The sequence below is a fragment of the Rhinolophus hipposideros genome (assembly GCF_964194185.1).
Source record: "Rhinolophus hipposideros genome assembly, chromosome: 9".
Taxonomy (NCBI): Eukaryota; Metazoa; Chordata; class Mammalia; order Chiroptera; family Rhinolophidae; genus Rhinolophus; species Rhinolophus hipposideros.
Genome location: NC_138055.1, coordinates 16,663,865 through 16,687,226, shown reverse-complemented (window position 1 = coordinate 16,687,226; position 23,362 = coordinate 16,663,865). Strand labels below are relative to the sequence as shown.

At 42.8% G+C, this 23,362-nt stretch overlaps 1 protein-coding gene across 1 annotated transcript in view; it reads right to left on the bottom strand.

Moving 5' to 3' along the window:
- Positions 1-23,362, bottom strand: part of LOC308501824 (phenylalanine-4-hydroxylase-like) — a gene marked incomplete at its 5' end in the record, with an annotated part of 49,300 nt that overhangs the window by 5,655 nt on the left and 20,283 nt on the right. The window contains 6 exons of the mRNA XM_081058915.1: positions 36-131; positions 1,596-1,652; positions 5,253-5,322; positions 6,694-6,829; positions 9,178-9,374; positions 12,252-12,319. Of these exons, the coding sequence (XP_080915041.1) occupies positions 36-131; positions 1,596-1,652; positions 5,253-5,322; positions 6,694-6,829; positions 9,178-9,374; positions 12,252-12,319 (624 nt within the window). The remainder of the gene's footprint in view (positions 1-35; positions 132-1,595; positions 1,653-5,252; positions 5,323-6,693; positions 6,830-9,177; positions 9,375-12,251; positions 12,320-23,362) is intronic.

The window sequence follows — 23,362 nt, the reverse complement described above, 5'->3', positions numbered from 1 at the left end:
TTAAAATCCATCCTTGGTTCCTGTTAGGGTCGTACCTGTAATTCACCAAAGGATGACAGGAGCCCAGCACCATAGGCCTTTATGGAGTCTCCTTGTTTGCAGAGCCCAAACTCTACAGTAAACCAGTAAATCTGGAATAAAGAGTCAAATTGAGAGCACGCCCCAAGGAAGGGGAAAGCAGCAGATGCTCTAGGGCCAAGGGTAGGACTGCCCAGCTGGGAGTATGTGCAGTTCTGTTCTCTGAATCATTGTGACCTGGGGTCACTTCTCTGTGTCCTGTGCTTCTCCCTAACCTATCACCTATTGAATCAAGAGTCGGCTGAATGCAGGATGTGATAGGAAGCAGTGGGGGACGAGAGGGAAGGTATTGAGGAAGCCCCAAAAGGACACCTCCAACAAGTTCCTCTCTCTGTGACAGGAATTCCTCCATTCCCCTATGCTTTCTTCTCTGTGCCATCATCTACAGATGAGAGTCTTCAGCCCAGAGAAGGCAAGCAACATGCATACAGTTATACAGCAAATCAAGAGCAGGTCAAGAACCCAGGACTGTTCCCAGCCCAGTATATCAATAAGATACTTTTTAAAAAAATAAATTAGGTTGGTGATGAGTACTTTTATCATGTTACAGCAGGTAACGTGATACTCCGAGTTCTGAGTTTATTTTCTTCTTATGAGTGAGGGATTCTCTCAAGCTCTGCAGCTTCTCTGAAAATTGCTCATTGCATCTCTACAGCATCCGGCATTTCAAAATTCACATTCACACCAATTTTAACTCTTTAGATCCTTATGATACACTGCGATGGGTAGGATAGAAACTAGTGTATCCCTTCTTAAAGATAAGGCAGCAAAAGCCACTCGCTCACGGTCTCAGAGAAAGCTGGTCAGTGAAAAAGAACCTGCTGGGAGTTTTTGCCCTTCTGATAGGTTGAATTCATACACTTCTAAACTGATACATTTTAATGATAGATTTGCATGCATTTGCGATCCCTAATTCCATGTAACGTTTTATTTTTCATCTTCCAGGCTAAGTACATTGTCAGAAATGTGGCTGAGAGGCTGGGGAGGAACCACTCAAGTTGGAAAGGAGTCTGTAGGAAGGAAACGCCCTCCTGTGCAGAGGTGCTGATTCCAGGCTTCAGTGGATGAGAGCCATCACCTTCAGTGGGGAGAGGGAAGTGTTTGGTAAAAGGGGAAAAGCCCACCCCAATTGCTACCTTACGTGTGAAAAAGGAAAGTCCCCAGTGCTGGCTGTGCTGCAAAGGCTGAGAGTATATATTCCTTCTTCAAAGCCATGAATCGAGACTACTCCCGCCCCACACACTTTATGCCCAGGAGTTCCCAAGGGCTATCCTTACAGCCTGTTGATGCTTTCAAGACACTCTGTTTAAAATTCCATGTAAACATCGGCCTGCCATTGATTTCAAAATCAACCCATTAAGGAGAAATCCAAACGTGAAATTTCACTTATGCAAAGATGACCCAGCACATTCTGATTTTCTTCCCAAATGGCCTAGCTTTCAGCATCAAAGTTTCAAAGACCTGAGGGCAACAGCCTATATCACTCCCACTGTCCACCAAGAAGAGAGGGAACTTACCGTGGCAAGTTTCTCAACGTACTCATCAGGTGCACCCAGAGAGGCGAGGCCAATTTCCTGTAATTGTGGAGAAACAGTCACTGGCAGGCCTGGGGTCTGCCTATCTTCAACCCTTACCCTCAGCCTCTATCTCGTACTTGGCCACAGGGAGGTGAGAGTTGGCCAGATGCCTTCAGAAGGGCCCAGAGAGACCCTGATTGTTCTGTAAAGTCTCCCCTACCACACATCATAGAATCACAGATCTCTAGGGGGAAACCGTTCCCTAAGAGTTTGTCCTTTGTATTCACTTCACAAATGAGAAAGCTGCGTGCGGCACAGAAAAGGGAGATGATCTGCTCCAGGTCACACAGTAAGTACTTTGTGTCTAAAGCTTCATCTCTTGATTCCAGCTCAGGAATTATTCTCCCGCAGCAGAAGTGGAACTTCCCTGGAGCATTAGATGGGTCTTCACGTACCCTGAAGACACCACAGGAGAACTGCAGAGATGTGCTTGACATCTATCCAGGTATATAAAGTTGGAGAGTCGGAAATGTCATGGACCGCTTCTCATCACAGCTCCAACTGCAGAATGTCTGGTGGTCTCTTTGTCTCTGTTACAGCAATTCCGGCAGCCTGCTTTGTATCGGGCAGTGTATATGTACAAATATATACTTTTGTCTTCCCTGCTATATCCATTCATTCATTGCAAAAATATCTACCGAGTGCCTTGTATGTGGCTGGAGGTATACAAAACTGACAAAGGTCCTTGACTTCATGGTGTTTACATTTGAGTCGGTGGAGATAGACAATAAATAATAAGGCTGTACACAGTATGTTAGAAGGTGATAAGTTCTTTGGAAAGAAGAAACAAAAGGATAAAGGGGCAAAAGGGATGGGGTGTGCTAGAAGAGCAGGGTGGGGTGAGAAATGTGTGAGTTTAAAGAGGGCTCCAGGGTCAGCATCCTTGAGAAGGTGATATTTGGGCAAAGACTTGATGGAAGTGAGGTTGTTGGCTGTGCTGACATCTGAGAGAAGAGCCTTACGTAGGTCGAGTGTACAGCCAATGAAAAGCTCTCTGAGGAGAAGAAATATTAGTTTGTTCGATAACAGAGAGGGAGGAGTGTGGTTAGAGCAGAGTAAGAGAGTGGGGGGAGTGACAGGTGATATGCTCAATCATGTAGGACCTTTCTGGCTATTTAGGACTTAGGGTTTTCCTTTCACTGAGATGGGGAGCCATTGCAGGACTCTGAGAAGAGAAATGGCAAGATCTGGTTTATCATCAAAGATTCACTCTGGCTGCTGTGTGAGAGTAGGTTGTAGAGGGGTCAAGGGTAGAGGCAGGGAGACCAGTTGGAAGGCTACTGAAGTCACCAGGTGAAAAATGATGGTGCCTGAGATCAGTTTGGTAGCAGTGGATGTGATGGGCAATGGCCAGATTCTACATGTATTTTGAAGATAAAACACACAGAATTTTCTGGAAGGTTGGTTGTATGTATGTGAGAGAAAAAGAAGTGATTTCTCTCAGGTGCTTTTACTTTGAGCAACTGGAAGGATGGAATTGCCATGAATAATATATAGAGGGCTGTGAGTGGAGAAGGTTTGAGCAGAAAGATCAGGAATTCAGTTTTGGACAGGATGAATAGAGATCTGTACTCGACACTCAAATGGGGGTATTGAGTAGGTGGTTAGATATGTCAATCTGAGTTTTGAGATTAAAGTCAGTGGTGTAGACAGGGATGTGTTCAGCGTCAGGGTAGAGACGGTATTTAAAGCCATGAAATTGGGTGAGGTGACCAAGGAATTTGTGTAAACACAAAGAAGGACTTAAGAATTGGACCCACTTCGAAGCAAGAGGCCACATCATCTTCATCCCTGTATTCCTGCCTGGGCCAAACCCAGAGCCTGGCCTAGATTACATGCTGAGAAAATGCTGTCTGAGTTAGAGTGATTCAGATACTGCCTTCTCCCGGCTCTACGCTCCTGCCCCTTCCCATCTCTGCTACAGACATGCCACATTCTAAGTCTATCAGAAGCCACTGATACATCCAAGATCACAATAGTACCCTGTTCTAGTAGTCACCATTCTTTGTTAGCCCAGAGCTTGCCTAGAACAAGAGGTCCTGAGATTTCCGTGCTCCCTCCCGACCCCATCTGTACTCTAGTGCAAAGCAAATACTGACTGTACATCCAAAAGGAAGGTGCTCAGGGGACCTTCAAAATGGTTCCCTGCCTTAGGACTGTCCAGGTCAAAGTTGGAACCACGTGACACTTGATGGCCCACAGCTTCCGTCTCTTGACTCAGGTACTTGTCCACTCCTCTGTGGGACTCCCCAAAATGGGAATGGCCTAAGGAGGATTGTGACTTAGCCTTTGACTGGGTAGAATAGCTTCTGGTGGTGAGAACAAGAAGTTCCTATTCTCCAAGGAGAAAACTGATTTTTCTTTGGGCTCAGTAACAAATCCCAGTTTTAAATCTTCCCATGTAATCAATGACATCTTGGCAGCAGGAACCACATTTCTGAAAGCCAGATGGCCAGCAATAGCCTCAGTCCTGTGGTGATACTTCCACAGTCAGAGTTCAACCATCCCACTTCTGAAAGTCCAACAATCTCTGAATTCCACAATCCCCCACACCCTCCATAAAAGCAACAATTTTGTTTGTTGGGAGTGGCTATGTCTTACAAGTACAGTTCTCTCTTACTCAGCAAACAGTTAATTCAGCTTTTTGTCTGTTTGTTTCAGTTATTAAGTGGTAGCCTCTTCATTCAACAGTGGAAATATTTATGTCTCCCAACTGAGGGAAAATGCTTATAAAGTTCACACAATTCCATTACTCTGAAATTCATATTTGGTCCAGCATTTGCTCATGGGTCATTCCATGTGGTCCTCATTTTTCTTTCTGGGGAAGAAGAATGGCAGGGAGGGCTTTTTATTGATGCACTTTTGTGGAGTCTGAGGCACAGGGTGATGGCCTGGCAATGTGCCCCAGGTCACACAGCTGGTTGGTGGTGTGGTGATGTGCGTTTTCATGTGCATCTTCAACAATCCTGTGATCCCACCTACCCAACCATGGTTCTAGGCTGCCTCTCAGTGCCCAGAGAACATAAGTAGAATTCTTTCACTGATCCAGAAAGGATTTTTTTTTTTTTTGCCTGCTCACCAGTGTGATCGATGAATCAAGGTCTAGCCTGCTGCTTCGATGATGGTGGTAAGATGTTTGGCTCTTTATAGTTTGCCAACTATGAGTTGGGCTGTTGGCATTGAATTCTTGGCAAATATAATCTTGCTTAATGACAGCATATACAAAAATGACTGCTTGACAAGGTAGAAAGTGGCAAAGGCCCTAAAGGTGTTAGGAGAACTTGACAGACGTAAGGTTACTTCTACAGGGGGATCAGGGAGGCTTTCATGATGAAAAGGTTCTTAAACTACAGTGGTGGGTCAAGTCACCTTAGCAAATTCAACAGTGTAATTCAAATGATGATTGATTCACCAATCCCATGCTGTGGTCCCTGGAATGTGTATTTAGCCCTCTACGTGAGACCACACACCCATCTCAAGTGGGAGCACAGAACGGTGCCTTGCAGTGGACATGAGTGCCCCTCGTTAGGCTCAATTCATTTAGGCAATCCAAGTCTCAACTCTGTAGCTCTAAGGCTAAAGAGATCCATTCCTTACCTGGGAAAACTGGGCAAAGCTGGGATCTGAAAACAAGGGCACGTGTCCCAACAGCTCATGGCAGATGTCGCTGAAAGACAGAAAAAACAGAGCTTGGAGAGGAGGAGGGTTACAAGACAAGCCAAACTCAGTCTTTCTACAAAAGAATGGTCGGGAAGAAATGAAGTGACTTATTCAGGTTTATGACCTCACTCCTAAGAATAAGTGACATGTGTAAAACTTGGGATCTGATGATACAAGGTATAAGAGAATGGGAAGAAGAGGAAAGAAAAGTAAAGGACAGGGCAGGAGACATCAGCTGGGGGGTCTTAGGTGTATGTCTAGTGGGTGTAGAACAGAAGGGCCAATATTCCTATGGGCATCCTCCCAAACACCTGAGTGAGCTGTGGGCCATGAATACTTCCCATCCCAAGTTTTCACCCTGGGCAGATACAATGTGCTCAGTTATTCCCCATGGGAAATTAATATATATATATATATATTTATATTTATATATATATATTTTAAATAGTGCCATTCCTCCCTTATTCTGGAGTGGGCAGCAGTCAGTCAGGGAAGAAAACATACATTTAATACTTTATGTGCCAGACCATTAGGAACAGATCTTTACTGATTTAAAGTAATGAACTTTGTGGGCACAGAAAGACCATTTTGGATGTCCCGCTGACTTTCTATATAAATTGCTTAAGTTCTACCTGTTTCCCCGAAAATAAGACCTAGCCAAACAATCAGCTCTAATGCGTCTTTTGGAGCAAAAATTAATATAAAAATCGGTATTATATGAGTATATTATATTATATTATGTTACTTATATTATATTATATCATACCATATCACATTACACTAGATTACATTAAATTATATTAGAGACCCAGTCTTATATTATAGTAAAATAAGGCCAGGTCTTATATTAATTTTTGCTACAAAACATGCTTTAGAGCCGATTATCCGGCTAGGTCTTATTTTTGGGGAAACACTGTAGCTGACTAAGAAGATAGATAAAGACAAAAGCAAGCAGCATAGTGGCCAGCCATTATCTACGGCCAGCCAAAACACAATCTAGGCAAAGAAAGCTTAGAATCATCTAGACATGTATTTAGGAGATGTTGAGATAGTTCTGTGCCATTTGTTCCTGTTCCCGTTTGGAAATTCACAGTTCTGACTCCTACAATCCCTCTGGAACTTGAATGTGACCTCTGCTTCCCATAGCCAGGAACGGTCTGACTCTTTGGCTCACAGAATGCCCAAATCTCCAATCAGTATGGTCTATTTGAACAGAGAAAATCCCCTGCAGAGATGAATTCTTCTCTTCATATCAATCAAACAATCTAGGCAACTTGTTCTATGGATCAGTCCACAATGAACCCAAACTGCATTCCTGGAGCAAGGAAAGGGGGCACTCACTGCGGCTGGCAACTGGTAGCAAGAGGACAATACTCACGGTTCGGGTGTGTACATGGGTTTGGACCCATGTCTGATGTACTGCGTGCAGTGGAAGACTCGGAAGGCCAGGCCACCCAGGAAATCCCGAGAGGAAAGCAGGCCAGCCACAGGTCGGAGGCGGAAACCAGTGCAAGCTAGGAAGCGAAGGAGAAAGAAAACTCAGAGCCCATCACAGCAGAGCCAGAGGGGCCTGAAGACTTTTAGGTAGGAAAGCAGTACACCCAGCTGTTCAGGAGCGCGGGCGCCGACGCCAAGTAGACTTGGCTTCAAATCTCTGCACCAATTCTTTCTCGCTGGGAGATTCAGGGGAAGTAAGTTCACTTCTCTGAGCCCCCATTTCCTCGTCTGCAAAATGTGGATAAATACTTCCTAGGATTATTCTGAGAATCAAAAGAGCTAATGAATAGAAAGTATTTAGCACAGGGCCTTGACTTGGGAAACCTCCAATAAATTCAGCTTTCATTATTGTCTGTGAAAGTGGAACATTTATTCCCTACTCCTCAGGTTTCCAGAGTGCAGAGGGAAGTTTCACTCCATTTCCCAGGAAGGAAAAGTATAATAGAACCACTTCCAGCTTCTCTCCTGCACCTCACACAGTCCACCCATGGGGAATAATAACTTCTCTGATTGGAGTTTTTGGGAAGAGGGACGAATATTCTTAATTTGACCCTTTCTTCCCTTTCTCTCTTGAGTGTCCACAGAGGAGTCCACCCTGGTCTGCTCTTGGCCATGCAATGGGCTATACACTGTGCCAGTGAATTGGCAAGTGGGTTCATCTAATCTAGGGGGGAAATAATGGGATGCGGTTGCACATCTCCACCACATTCTGTAAGTTTATCAGTTAAAAAGCTGACATTTTGTTCACCATCTCTTTGGTTCCTATATCTGACTCTCAATTTATTTTAGACTTAGGAGGAGGATAATACCTACAGTGGCCCTAATAATAATAACTAACACTATATGCTACCTATCATGTGTCAGACACTGTTCTAAGCACTTTATATACAGAAGGTACCAAAAAAAATGTATACACATTTTAAGAAAGGAAAAAACGGTATTAAAATTTTAATACTCAATATATACTGATAACAAAAGATGCATACAAATCATGTGTATACATTTTTTGGTACCCCCAGTATACTAATTAATCCTCATAATAACCCTATAAGGTAGCTGCTCTTGTTATCCCCATTTTACAGATGGGGAAGCTGAGACCCAGAGACACAGAGAGGTTAACATTGTCATCCATGGTCACAGGTACAGAGGCTGTTCTCTTAATTTCTACTCTAGAACCCTCTAGCTGCTAGTGTTACTGTTTTCTTCTCCTTATTACTGGCCATGGCAACATGGGTAATTAGCCAAAGAATGTTTTTAGGACCCCTTGTCCCACCTATGTTCCCTGGACCTTCAGAGTGAAGTTCACTCTGCTTGAGCTCTCATTCCCCTATTTACCTGAGAAGTAAACACTCTGTACATGGAAAGGACCCCAAAGGTCATCTAGCCCCTCCCCAATCTATTCAAGCTGCCAGTTCTTTCTCTGCCACGTAGTAGGTTGGTGCAAAAGTAATTGCAGTTTTTGCAATTATTTTTAACCTTTTAAACCACAATTACTTTTGCACCAACCTAATCATTTCCCAGGCCCCTTGCCTCAGAGCTGGCCCTATCATCTCCACAGAGCTCAGAGGCATAGAAAGTTTTTCATTTCTATAAACCTGTGGTCTGTCTTCTCACTTTCCCCCAGTCTAGCTGGCATATCATAGGTGTTTAATATGGGTTAGTTGCTTGTTTTATTTTGGTTTTGCTGAACTGACACCTCCTGGCAGACAGGAAAATACTTACCTGCCCTGGAAATGATGTGGAGAGGCCAGTCATCCCAATAATGTATTCCTCCACTGAGTTATTCATATTATTCTCGGTGCAATTCAGCCCAAATGCACTGAGCGCCTACAGCACTATGCTGGGTATTTTCACATGTAACATCGTTTTCATTTTCACAATTTCCCTATGAGAAGGCTAAAAGGCTGACACAGACTCCATTTGATAGAAGACTGTACTGAGGTAGGCTCAGCCAACTAGAGGAGGTCACAGCAAGATTCCTACCAGATGGGTACATAGATTTAGGGCTCAGGGCTCTTAGCACTGCCCCAGGAAGAGCACATTTCTTTCACAAACGCACACTACAGACATCTCATAACATAGCACATCTGCAAGGAGTATCACGACTGTACAGCCTGGGCTTTGAGTATGAAAAAAATACTTCTTGGGGACACAGATAATGGAAAAACAATGCCCGGTGCCTTTGGGGGGGTTGGGTAAGAGTGGGTTAACGGTGGACGCTAGAAGGGAGGCAGAGCAAAGCAGTGAAGTTCCCTTTTCCCTACGAGAATCAACCTGCAGGCATTACCACAAACACACTCACACCGGCCTCCATTTACTGTTCTTCCCCTCTCTCACCTCACTTTTGACCCTGACGTAGACTTACTCTGCAGAAATTGAGAAACATCTTCCAGCTGGGGAATGTTATCTTCACGGAAGCCACAGTACTTTTCCAGAAGTGGAAAAATGTGATTGTGCTCATAGCAGGCGTGGGTTTTATACAAGGACTTCAGGGTCTTGAACACAATCCCCCATGTTTTCTTTTCTTCCTCCGAGTATTCCACTCGAGGGATGGGCTGCCCACTAGAATACAGGCATGAGATATTTGTCTCCAGCAGAACACGTAAAGAGGGGAGGGTGAAGGAGCATTCGCAGAGGGAGAGGGGTCCAGAGTCTGTGAGCAGCCACCACCCAGACTCCAGGGGACTCCGTAAGTTATTTGAAAGAGGAAAATTCCACTTCTTGATGTGGGAAACATTCAACTGATTTAGTTAAGCAACAATACAAGCTCTCACCTCACCAACTGCACCAAGGATTTGCTCTCACACTGGGGAATCATTTGGTCTTTCTGCTCTCCTATCTCTCCAATTGTTTACCTAAGGTGGGAATTCACTTACCATCAGGAGCCAGGCAGGCAGGTAATGTAAATGTGTCAAGTAGCAGGTATAGACAATAGGAGAGTGGGGCTAAGACAACTGAAGAATGCATCCTCTTTCTAAACAAAGGCATCCAAGTTCAATGAAAGTTTTGTATTATGTCAACTAAAGCAATTATATCTTGGGTTAAAGCAGATTTAATATGTGCACTAGGAGTTTGAGACCCTTTTTTAGTGGCCATACACTTGCTGGATTTTATATTTCGGCCCTTGGGAAGTTATAAAGGTGTTTGTATGCATGCGAGGGATAAGATCTGCTCACCTAACATTTTCTGCTATGACCTAGCAGAATTACAGGAAGCTTGTTAAACTACATATGTTGGCCCTGCCCCATAGATCCTGAATCTAGATTTTAATAAGTTCCCACACTATAGTTTGAGACTCATTAGTCTGAAAGGTCCCTTATGAAAAACATCTAAGAATGAACAGTAAAAACAAATGAAAACCAAAGAAAGCCTGACTTCAAAGCCCAGTGACTGTTCTCTGGGCGGCAGGCCTGTTTCTTAACAGGGTACAGAGTGTCTGGCACAAGATGAGACTGTTACCTGAGAATAATGGGTCGTCATCATGCTCCCAAGTAGGGCCCTCCTGCCCTTTCAAAATTGTAGCTCATCCAAGGACATGAAAACAATGTCACCGTTACGTTCCACAGAAGGTGGGTGGGGATTAGGGGGGAAAGACAGATTTTTGCTTAAGCATTGAAAGCAAGACAAGCTCAGAAGGTCCTGCAATGGCCAGCCGGGATTGTAAACAAAAAATAAAAAAAAAAACATCAGGTAAGCCCCTGCTACGGATACAGCATTATTTCAGGGCTAAATGCTGATCAAGGAAAAGAACAGGCTTTGGAGAGGGACAGAGATGGGTTCAGAACATGGCTCTGCTGAATGAGCTGAATGGCCTTGGGCAATCTAGTAAACCTCTCCGAGCCTAGCTTGGGCTAACTATTCAGTGACACATTTGATCAACTTATCAATATACTGGGATTCTCTGATTCATGATGCATGGGTTTGATCCCCATGTGGAGCAATTATTGGGGAGGTGCTAGAGACCTGAATGCAGTGAGGCTGTTGGTATGGATGGTGGCTGAAGCCAGGGAAGAGGGCCAAAGTTGAGTCCTGAAAGATGTTACAATTTCTGAGGTCAGAGGAAGAGGCCAGAGGAGGCTGAGTAAAGGAAGGAGAGAAACCAGCAGAAAGTAAAATATGTGAAGAAGTGTGGTCTCCTGATTCTGAGAACCCATACTCAGGAAAGTGGTTGAGAATGACTTCAGAGTTACACAACCTTGCGTTCAAAGCCAGATAATGCCACCTACTAGAATGTGACTTTGGCAAGGTACTTAACTCTTTTAAGCTTTAGTTTTCCCATCAGGAAAATGGAGAGATATTATTAAGATTAAATGAAATAATGTAAACAAAGCATTTAGCAAAGCCCCAGACATAGGAAGGAGATAATAATTGGGATCTATTATTATTGAGTAGCTAAAGAAGGACTCTTGTCTCTACCCGATTGGATGGTGGTGTCCACCTGACCATGCGAGGGCAAAGATGGGGACAGAGGCGAGAAGAATCACCATGTTCTGTGATTCCTGCTTGCCACAAGCCAAGTCCCCTAGGGGCCTAGATCTGACCATGGTCAGCACAGTTCTGAATCCTTCCACTACCAGGAGTCATTCAGAAAAGGAAACATTCTCATTTTCTTTACAAGTCCTTCCATTTGAAAGGTGACTTTGTATTTTGTGTACAGAGCCCTATCTTCTCCTTTATCTCCCTCAGATTCTACCAAAATGGTGAAAGTACCATTTCCTCAGCATTCTGGTCAACTGTTAAGTTTCTTCCTGGGCTCATTCATCTTTTCTCATGCCCTTAACTTGGGAATGGAGCTCGGGCCCCAAACACTACGGTTCCAATGGTAGCATCTCTGCAGTTCCTGAGGACTTGAAATAGCAAAACAGTTCTTTTCCTAAATAATGTATTTGGTATTTGCATTTTCCTTCAGCTAAAATAGGGTAGAGGAGGTGCGTAGAATCCCAGACAGGAAAAAATCAACTCCTCCGAAAATTGCCCTTTGCAGCTGGGTCAGATCAGACAAAAGTAGAACGCTGAGGCTGTGCTCACCTGAAACCTCATATGATTGATTATTTCAGTAAAGCAGCCACCTCCTTCTTGAATATAAATGATTCTCTTTTTGCTTCTCCCATGTTTAACATGGAGAATACCAGAGGCGGTTTTATTCAGGACTGACGCCTTTTAGAATTACTCCAGACATCACTGCGTAATTATGTAACAAAGCTTGGGTGAGAGCTGGACCCTGGTGCAGTGGGTAATTGTGTTTGGTCTAACAGCATTTTTTTAAATACATGTTATTAAAGGGAGGGTTTAAACATACACACACACACACACACACACACACACACACACACACACACGGCAGGATTCTCCATGATGGTATTTTCCAACAGTGGGCAAGGGAAGGTAGGCTAGGAATGTGCTCTTCTTCTTCCATCCCAACAATCAAAACAGACTTACTGTCGGTAGTTGTAGGCTATGTCAGCAAAATATTTCCGTCTTTCTCGGTACACAGGATCTTTAAAACCCTAGGAGAAAGCAGACACTTAATATCTCAAGTGGCTTTGGAGGGAGAGGACTGGCGTATCTGTGCATGTTTTGCATGGGGGCTCTTGAGCTTTGAGAGTGCATCTCTCCTTCCCCTGGTTATACCCTGAAGAGAAAGCTGCAGTTAAATTGTGGGTAAGCTCTCCCTCCAACATCATGAGTGACACATTATTAGCAACACCTTCAGTTCAGTATGAGCCTCAGGGCCACAGGATTGCAAAGTGCCAACAGTGTACAAGTTTCAAAGAAATCTTATCCACAGCATTTCTACTTGTAAACTTCCTAAATGAGGCAAAGTCAGTAGGATAGATGTCTATGACGAAGACATATAACCGCCACTGAGTGTTTGATCAGTGTGTCCAGCACTGCCTCTTGCTAACTTCTTGCTAGACAAACAGTACATGCATGCTGCCATTGCAACTTTTTAAAATACCATTTATTGAGCGCCTACTATGTGCCAGCCTGTGTGTGCTTATTCAATTTATAACTCTCACAACAAACGTGTAAGGTAGACAGTGGCTTTCAAGAATCAACAGTGGCTCAGAGAAATGGAGTCAAAAGGAGTTGAGGCCACGATTTGACTCACCCAGGTCTGTGCTCTTTTCACTACACATCAGTAATTGCCAAACTTTACAACTTGGCAGAGGCTCAAGGAACTGAGAAATCTGTCCCAGTACATAAAGAAGATGATGATTGCTTCTCCTCTGAGGTTGACTTGCAGCCAGCCTTTCCCTGGCAATTCATAAGCTGCACATTTCCAAGTGAAGAGGACACACGTGTCTTTCCATGTTGGGGGGGGTTGGGGGAGCATACCTCTGAGTCAGAGGTGATCCCAATTGATTAAATGGGCATTTCCCCTAAATTTTCTTCTAGGAGGTTTATAGTTTCAGGTCTTGCATTTAGTCCTTAATCCATTTTGAATTCCTTTTTAGTAAGTGATGTAGTGTCCAATTTCACTCTTTTGCATGTGAATATCCAGTTTTCCCAACACTGTTTATTGAAGAGAGTATCCCCATTGAAAATTCCTGACTCCCTTGTCAAATATTAATTGACTGTGTATGCATGTTTATTTCTGGGCTCTCATTTCTGTTCCATTGGTCTATGTGTATGTTTTTATGTCAGTACCATACTGTTTTGATTACTATAGCTTTGTTATATAGTTTGAAAGGAAGTGTGATAGCTCCAGCTTTGTTCTTTCTCAGGATTGCTTCTTGACATTGGTCTAGGTAACATTTTTTTTGGCAGGGGGGATATAACACCAAAAGCACAAGCAGCAAAATGAAAAATAAACTAACAGGAATACATCAAACAAAAAAACTTCTGCACAGCAAAAGAAACAATCAAGAAAATGAAAAGGCAATCTGTGGAATGGGAGAAAATATTTGCAAAGCATATATCCAATAAGGGGTTAATATCCAAAACATATAGAGGACTCATACAACTCAATAGTCAAAAAGCAAATCTGATTTAAAAATGGGCAGAGGACCTGAATAGACATTTTTCCAACAAAGACATACAGATGCTCAACATCACTACTCATCAGAGAAATGCAAAGCACAACCACAAAGAAATATCACCCCACACTTATTAGAATAGCTATTATCAAAAAGATAAGAGATAAGTAATTAGTTAGGATGTAAAGAAAAGGGAGTTTTTGTGCACTGTTGGTAGGAATGTAAATTGGTGCAGCCACTATGGCAAACAGTATGGAGGTTCCTCAAAAAATTAAAAATAGAACTACCATATGACCCAGCAATCCCACTCCTGGGTGTTTATTCAAAGAAAATGAAGTCACTATTTTGAAGAGGTATCTGCACTTCCACGTTCACTGCAGCATTATTCATAATAGCCAAGACATGGAAACTACCTACAGCTTCACTGATGGGTGGATGGATAAAGAAAATGTGATAAACACACACACACACACACACACACACACACACACACACACACACACGTATACATTATTCAGCCATATGAAAAAAGGAAAACTTTTGACAGCATGGACTTTGATGGCATTATGCTAAATGAAATAAGTCAGACAGCGAAAAACAAATACTGTATGATCTCAGTTATATGTGGAATCTAAAAAAGCCGAATTCCTAGAAACAGAAATGGTCCAAGCATTGCCAGGAGCTGAGGGGTAGGAGAATCAGGGAGATGTTGCTAAAAAGGGTACAACTGTCAGTTATAAGGTGAACAAGTTCTGGGGGATCTAATATACAGCATGGTGACCATAGTTAACAACACTGTATTACACATGTGGAAGTTGCTGAGAGTAGATCTTAAACGTTCTCACCACATCCACACAAAAAGGTAATTATGTGAGGTGACGTGTTAATTAACCACAATATACACATGTATCAGGTCATCATGGTGTACACCTTGAATTTACACAATGTTGTATGTCGATTACATATCAATAAAGTTGGTGGCTCAGATATCAGTATGATTTCACTGATATGTGATATATAAACCAAAAACAACAAAAGAACAAGACAAACAAATGAGAAACAAAAACTCATAGACACAGACAATAGTTTAGTGGTTACCAGAGGGTAAGGGGGTGGGGGGTTGGAGAGGAGGGTAAGGGAGATCAAATATATGGTGATGGAAGGAGAACTGACTCTGGGTGGTGAACACATAATGGGATTTATAGATGATGTAATACAGAATTGTACACCTGAAATCTATGTAATTTTACTAACAAATGTCACCCCAATAAATTTTTTTAAAAAAAGATATTTTTCAAAAATAATTGTTGTGATATAAATTATAATAAGACAAGAGAGAGCCTGGTGTCATCATGGTAGAATTTTGCTTTGGTCTTTCCAAGCATTTCCCAATAAGCTGTGTCGTCTACCACTTTAGCTTGCAATTTATCTGTTCCAATTTATCCAATTTATCTGTTCCAATTTATCCTCCCGAACCAAGGCATCATTGAATCAAAAATAAAGGCTCATATCATGGAGTATAATATTTAAAGGAATCTTTTAAAAGGATAAATACTCCCTGGTTCTCAGATACTAGTTTTTGTTTTGTTTTGTTTGGCTGGTTGGGTATTTTTTGTTGTTTTTTTCTAAATCAGGCCCTACTAGTAATGCAAAATTAAATTCTATTATATTTCATATACATAATGTCATTTCATCTGAGAATCTGTGGCATAGAGTCTAGCATACGGAAAGAACTACAAGCACTTGTTGAAAGAGGAAAGGAAGCAAAGGAGGGAGAAATGGAAGGAAGGAGGCGGGGAGAGAGGGAGGCAAGAAAGGAACTTCTTAGTTTATTTTCTAGGATATATTTTGAAAAATAGAGAAATCCAAATGTTTTACGCTGGGAAATAAAAAGTAAAATTACCAGACATTCTTCATTCTAACTAAAGTTCCAGATAAATTAAGGTTTAGAAAAGAGTCAATGACATGATTATTACAAAGTATAACTATTGTTTTCCCTAGCACACTGAATGGTTTTGAATCATTAATTACAGGGGGAAAAGCTTAGGAACCTGAAAACTTAAAACTACCATTGGGTCTGTTCTACTGGGTGAAGATAAACTGCTTTGGGATGATGTGCTAAGAAAACTGGGCACCGTGATTGGATTTCCAAGCAGCACTAACACACCCTTTTATGAACCTGTCTACTGGGCTAAAGGAAGGACACATCTCCACACTTAGAACTCAAAATATAAATGTCATGTTTCTCAGTTATGAAGGCTTACTGTTACAGTCATCCCTACCTACCAGTCTTATTAACAGTTAGTAGTAAATGGCTTTCTCCAGCTCCTATGTATGAAGTGTAGACTTTCGCACTTGCAGGTGCCCTGGAGAACATCTATTTCTGTATTTTTTTCTAGATCTTCAGAGGGTGAAGCTCATAGAGCCAGTGGCGCAAGGGCCCTTACCTGCAGAACCAGCACCTCCACTCGGGTTTTCTGGTCCTACCCGAGCTGATGAGTGGAGGTTTGAGGGTTGAGGCAGGAAACCAAGGAGACAAAGAAGAATTCCCTTAACCAGTGGATTTCCACCTCATCCTGCTATGTCCAGAAATGGGATGTCCATTATCATTTCTCTTCTCCATGAGACCCTTTATCTTTAATCTATAATGTACTTTGTCTAGGTAGTTTAAATATTTTTCCCAGTGAAAAAAAGCTTAATATAAAATTGTATATCCAGTAGGTAGCAACTACATCAGAGAAAATACATCAATACATAAATGAAGTGATAAAAGGAATACACCAAAGTCTAACAAATGTCCCCAAAATAAGAAACAGTAACTACTTTCATCTTCTATACTAAAATCTTCTACACTATGCTTCTGAAGTTTTCAACTGCGAATGTGGATTTCTTTTATAATTGGGAAAAAATTAATAGTAAAAAATCCATTTCAGATCATTATGGAAAGTGACGGCATATGCATACATTTAGATGTAGCAACACATACATATATAATATGTCGCACAGATTTTCTGTATGGGAAGGTTTCTAACCATTGTCCTATCCAGCTAAGAGTTGCTAAGAAGTACATGATCAGCCTACAAGGGAACCCCACCAACTAGGCTGTGTGGGCTTTGGACTTTTGCTCTCTCTTACCCGTGAAAGAGAGCTGTAACCTTGAAGTCCATCTCTCGGGGATTTGGCCTCGCATCCTTCGGGCTGCCAGGTGACCACAGGGCTTCTGCCGCCATGTGAGTACACTGTGAATTAAGCTACAGTTGGTCACGACTAATCATCCTGCCTCAATTTAGACTAATAGCAGCAATTTCAGTAGCACTGCATGTAATTTATTTATAATCACCCTGTCTCAATTAGGCTAATAGCAGCAATTTTGGTTGCACTGCATGTAACTAAGTATATTTTGACAGGAAAATATATTGTTGGTGAAGGAATGATGAGGGAAAGGGGGAGGAAGGATGAAAAAACATAAAGAGAATTCTACAGAATGCAAAGTTATAATATCACTTGCAGTCTACATGCGATCACTTTTCTTAATTAGAATTTTTATTACCTGAGGGTGTTGAAGTGTGTGATTTTGTTTTTGTGGGAGTTTTGGGAGAGGATAACTGAGATTTTTACTTCATTGTTTCTCAATATCATGGCTGAGGTCAAACCTTAGAAATGCCATCTTTAGACTAGTGAGAAGAACAGGTGTTGGTTTTTTTAAATTGTTTTTTGTGGGTTTTTTTTAAGTTTATTGGGGTGAAAATTGTTAGCAAAGTTACATAGACTTAAGGTGTACAATTCTGTAGTATACCATCTATTTATCACATTGTGTGTTCACTACCCAGAATCAATGGCTCAAACACCTAAACATAAGACCTGAAACAATAAACTGCATAGAAGGAAACATAAGTACTAAACTTATGGACTTTGGGTTCAAAGAAGATTTTATGAATTTGACCTCAAAGGCAAGGGAAGTAAAAGCTAAAATAAACGAATGGGCCTATATCAAACTAAAAAGCTTCTGCACAGCAAAAGAAACCATCGACAAAATAAAGAGGCAACCAACCGAATGGGAGACGATTTTTGCAAACACCTCCGATAAGGGGCTAATATCCAAAATATATAAGGAACTCATACAACTCAACAACAAAAAGACAAACAATCCAATTTAAAAATGGGCAGAGGACCTGAAGAGACATTTCTCCAAAGAGGACATACAAATGGCAAATAGACATATGAAAAAATGCTCAACATCACTAATCATCAGAGAAATGCAAACAAGAACAGGGGTTTTAAAGTAGGGCACGCTGGGTTGGATTACCAACCCATTCAGTCACTAGGAACATGACCTGAGGTTGGTCAGCCTTAGTTTCTTCATCAGTAAAATGAGACTGTTAATGGTAGCTACCTCACAGCAGCGAGTGGAGTAGATTAGGCAATGTATGCAGGGCATCAAGTAAACAGTATAGAGGACACACTATACTGTTTACTATACTGTATACAGCATCTGTAGAATTCTTATCTTGCTATTCATATTTCATCTAGGCCAATAATGAGAGCCTTTTTTACATTCCATCAGTCCCATGCCAACTGGAGGAAAGACAGTACACAGGAGAGGTTCAAAGTGGTATTTTTTAAGTATCTACCATTGCCATCCTGTAGACACAATGGCCAAAGACTTGCGACCAATAGACAAAGGCAGTGCTGACCACACTCCGTCTCCTTGCCCACTCTGCATTGCTGGCCATGGTTGGCCCACTCTGCATTGCTGGCCACCACCAATAAGACCAAGAGTCCTGTTGGGAAAGGATTCAGATACCTGGTTGCCCAAGCCAGTTACCTGGGAGTCATTGTTTTACTACTCTTCTCTCTTCCTTCACATCCAATAATCAATTTATGTCCATTCTTCCTTCCAAAAATTTTGAGTTTGTCCTTTTCATTTTATTCTCTCACTGCTATCCCTTAACTCAGGCCCCCTTCCTTTTTTGCCTGGACTACTATTAACTGCTTCCCAAGTGGCCTTCCTTTGTCTCTTCTCCACAACTCCCCCAATTCACTTCAGCCTAAGTAGACTTATAAAATGCAAATCTGGTGGGGCCACTCCCCACCTTAAAAACTTTCAGGGGCTTCTCATCACTTTTAGGTTAAAGTTCAAAATCTGTAACATAGTCTACAAAGGCTTCGTGTGATTTGGCTCTGCCTACATTTTTCTGTACTGACCTACAATTGCCCACATATCATGTCTCCAAATTTTTCCAGATTGGTCTTATTTTAAGTATTTAAACATACCATGCTTTTTCCCACACTAAGGCTTTCACACATGCTGTTCCCTCTGATTAGAACACTCTTCCCCACTCTCTCAGACCAATAAGCTACTACCTGGCCTTTCCATCCTGGTTTAAACTGTACTTTTAGAGACCTTTATTGACATTTATTGGTTTTCCTCTGTAATTTGCTCTCTCAGCAATCTGAGTGTTTCTCTCTCCAGACAATCATACTTGTTAATAATTATTAAACTCAGGAATCTGTCCTATCACTGAATTTTCAGTGCACGGCATACTCAGCACATTCCTGAGTAAGAGCTGTTAGAAAACTACGCAAAACTTAGGCAAAAAAAATGACTGTGTCCCTTTTCAATGTCATTAGATCACTGTTTAACAAGTTCGCTGGGAACTCTAGGGGCACGTATATTTGCTTGATGTGCAATTGACTACCTGGTAAGGCCCAAACTCTTCAAAGTTAGATGCTGACTTACTGAAGATTGATAAATTGCAACACTTACTTTATGATCAAATTGCAAATGATTCCTGTCCGGTAGACAAGAGATCACTCAGAGGAGTTATGTCTTTATTGCATTACAGGACAGTAAGCATTTGTGGAGCCATCTTTGTGGTCTTATTCTGGTATTCTAGTTCTCAATAACCATATATCCTTTGGTCTCTTATATCCTCCGTCACACCACCTTTCTCATCTTGCTGAGTCCCTCACCACTCAGGAAATGGAGCATTGACAGATGTCATTTCTTACTTTGTGAAAATTGTGCTTTGACAGAGCAACTTAGTAGAAAAGGAACAAATCTTTGATAACTCAACTGTTGCCTCACCCTTAGGATAGATTCTGTCAGGGCCCTACCCTATGTTGGAGAAGGCTAGGGTGCGGAAGAGCAAAGGAGAGAAGGATTGGAAATAGAGTTCTGCTCTTGGGCAAGAGTAAGGCTCTTGTTGGTGAGTAGGAAAAGTTAATACCTACACCTGGAAAGATGGAAAAACAGTAGGAAAGACTTGGATGAAAAGGTCGAAATAAACACAGAGGAGTAGTTGTGTTGGCCGACATTTTCTCCACCAGGAGATCCCTTCAGGTACAGGTCTCCACCTAGACACAGGGGCAGGTATTAGGGAAACTGAAAACAGGGAGCAGTGGGGTGAGGGGCTGTGTGGTAGTGGCTGCTGCTGCTCCCCAAGCTCTGCCCCACCTCCACCTTTCAGAGAATACTGTTGGATTACTTTTCTCTGTCTCCTTTGCAGTCAGTAGTGGCCCTGAGGGGGGCTGAGCTGTAGTCAGTGGAATATGAGTGGGGGGGACGTGAGTCGCCTTCAACCCTGGCCCATAAAACCTCCAGAGAGCAAGTCTCACTCTCTTTCCCATGCACTGGCAGAGTGCAGAGGGCTCCAAGGATTTGGAGGAGGGTGCAGCCATAAGGTGGAAGGCCACTTGATCTCTGCAAGACTGTGGGGAGCAATTTCCCTATTGACTACAGGGAAATAACCTTTCCTCGGGTTAAGCCATTGAGATTTAGGGGTTGTGTGATAAGCAGTTAGTCTACCCTGGTTGCTAGAGGGCTCCACTCACATCTCCCTCTTTCCAGGAGCCCTCCCTAAGCATTCCAGTCCACAGTGACCTTGGAACTGTGGATAGCACACATGGTCTAACTCCTTAAACGTGGTATTTAATCAGGTACCTTTTTTTGTTTCATGACTAGACCAAATATGACCCAAATATTTGTGTAATATTTGTGTTCCACGGAACACTACCCTTCAAGATATTGTTGCTAAGGGTTAAAAAGGGGTTCCGTAGGTAAATAAGTTTGAGAAACATTAGGTTAAATGGGTTTCATTTTTGAAGGGCTTTCCAAAACCTCTAATGAAATAATGGGACTTGTAAATGCTGAAAATTGGGTCCTAGAACACAGGATTTCTCCCTCTGATCACGAGATTTTGTTTCATAGACTATAGTTCGGGAAATATGCATATAACCCTTTCCCATATATATATATATCTTATGCCTCCCATGAAGTTGTAAGTCATAAAGTAGTGAATTTATTTTGATCTGATACTCTGTGCTCAAAGTATAAATCACAGTGCACAATGTTCTACAGCACCAGTGGGAAAGTCACTGGGCCAAGGGAGCAGGTAGGTGGAAGGCTTTAGGGAGGTCAAGACATATGAGTTGGGCCTTAAAAGGGGAATAGAGGTTTTCCGGCAGGAAAAGAGCAGGTGAGAGGATAAGGAAAAGCATCCCGGACCCAGGATACAACATGGACAGGAGCTGGGGAACGGTCAGAAAAAGGAGTCACTTTCAGAAATGGAAATCAAACAGACCCAGGTTGTAACCCAGGCCCCTCTGCCATCCCTGTGGAAAAGTAGGCCCCCTTCCTCCCTGCACCCCACCCCTGGAGGCTCCTGGAGGGCAGGGGTCCTGTCTTCTTAATCATTTCAACCCCTTAGCCTGCACATGGCCTCGGACACAGTTCACACACACGTGAGGCCACACAGCCCTCTCTGAGATGTCTCATCTGAAAATGAGAAATGACAACCCTCCCAGGGGTTATAACATTTAAAAGTTGTAAATGCAGGTATTTAGCAGAGTGCCTGGCATACAGTCGATGCTCAGGAAATGTTAGCTCTGAAAATCATTTTCTTAATAAATGTTTGTGGAAGGAAGAAAGGGAGCAAGGATGGAGGGGTGGGAGGGGGGCAGAGGAAGCTCGCAACAGAGGGAAGAAAGCGGGATGGACAGACAGGAGTACAGCTATCCTACTTCATTTTCCCACTACATGAACACTGAAAGGCAGATACCCTTTGCCGTCTGTTTCAGGGACAACCCGCCCCTGGCCTCATTTCTCAGAGCAGCTGTTTTGGAGACCCTGAAATGAGATATTAGGTCAAATATCAGTGCATACTGCCAAAAGCAAGGGGTCAGGGGAAGACAAGATCATCCTGAGAGCCAGGAGACAGAGTGGAACAGAGGGTTCTTTGAACAAGAACACCCAAGCCTCTCCTCACTCATCGAGGCCAGGGCCTGTGGGGCCCGCAGGGCTGTGGGGAAGCGCCCTGGAGGGTTTACTCTGTCCTTGGCCATCAGTTCCCAGATCTGATGAGAAGCCACAAGAGGGAACACAGAGAGCCTGGCCCCCTCTTCAGGGGGACTGTGTACCTGGTAAATTGCATTTTTATGATAAAATTCACAACTCTGAGAGTCCAGGAAGCCAAAGATATGGGTTGGGTCTGTAAGGAGAAATTAATTCCAGTTTTAAGGTCAGCCCATCTGCCTCTGAGGAGACGCGAGGATAAAGGGATGGAAATGGCTGTGTTTGTGGACTGGTCTCTTCTCCCACCTCCCTAGAGGAGTAGACAGTGCTCCCAATGGAAGGGACATGGGTCGGGGCAGGAGGCCTGGGTAAGAGTAGGAAGGTCCCTGAAGGGCCGATCCCATGGAACCGGGTCAAAGGCAGCCAGAAAGCTTTTCCAGAAAAACGACATCTTTGGAAATGCTTTGCTCTCTGGGCCCACAGCTGAGAGGCCCCAAACACAGACCTGTCAAAGGGAATGGTTCACAACTTACTCATCTGTAAGGACCCCCATAGAAGTGAGGCGAAAACAGACTCCTGAGGAAATGCAGACGCTCCCATTGAGTTATGCTAAATCACTGCAAATGAAAACAGCTTTCAAGTCATTTAAAAAGATAAAGGGAGCCATTCGCCTGTGTGAGGAATACAGGACAGTCAGCCTGATGGTGGCACTTCTCCCCCCCACCCCACGAAGGCTCTCAGACATTGAGCCCAGCCCGGGCTGCTCCTCCCCAGGTCCCTCCACCCCAGAGAAAAGGGGGATAAAATCTCCCCACACTAGTCCTGTACCCAGAAACCATTAAAGGACCCACTCCCCTACCCACAGGACACAGACAGCCTGAGTTCTCTGTCTGGTACGTCATCAGACCTTTAAAAATCTGATCTTCATACCTAAAGCACCAACCAGCCCTTCTAAAATATTCTGGCTCTTTCAGGACTCTGAGCTTCTGCATATACAGTTTCCTCAGCCTGTCATGCTTCCCATTTGCTTATTTGACTAGCATCTTCCACTCAGTTTGTAAGATCCAGTTCCAATGTGAACCATCCCCACACCTGACTGGACCTGGCAGAGTTGTTAATACAGTTTACAGTTTCCCAAGCACTTGAATTAAACTTCTGGAATCGTACAAAGTTGGAAATAAAGATGATGTACTCGTGTGTGTGTGTGTGTGTGTGTGTGTGTGTGTGTGTGTGTGTGTATACACACACTTACATTCGTCTATCACTACTATACATAA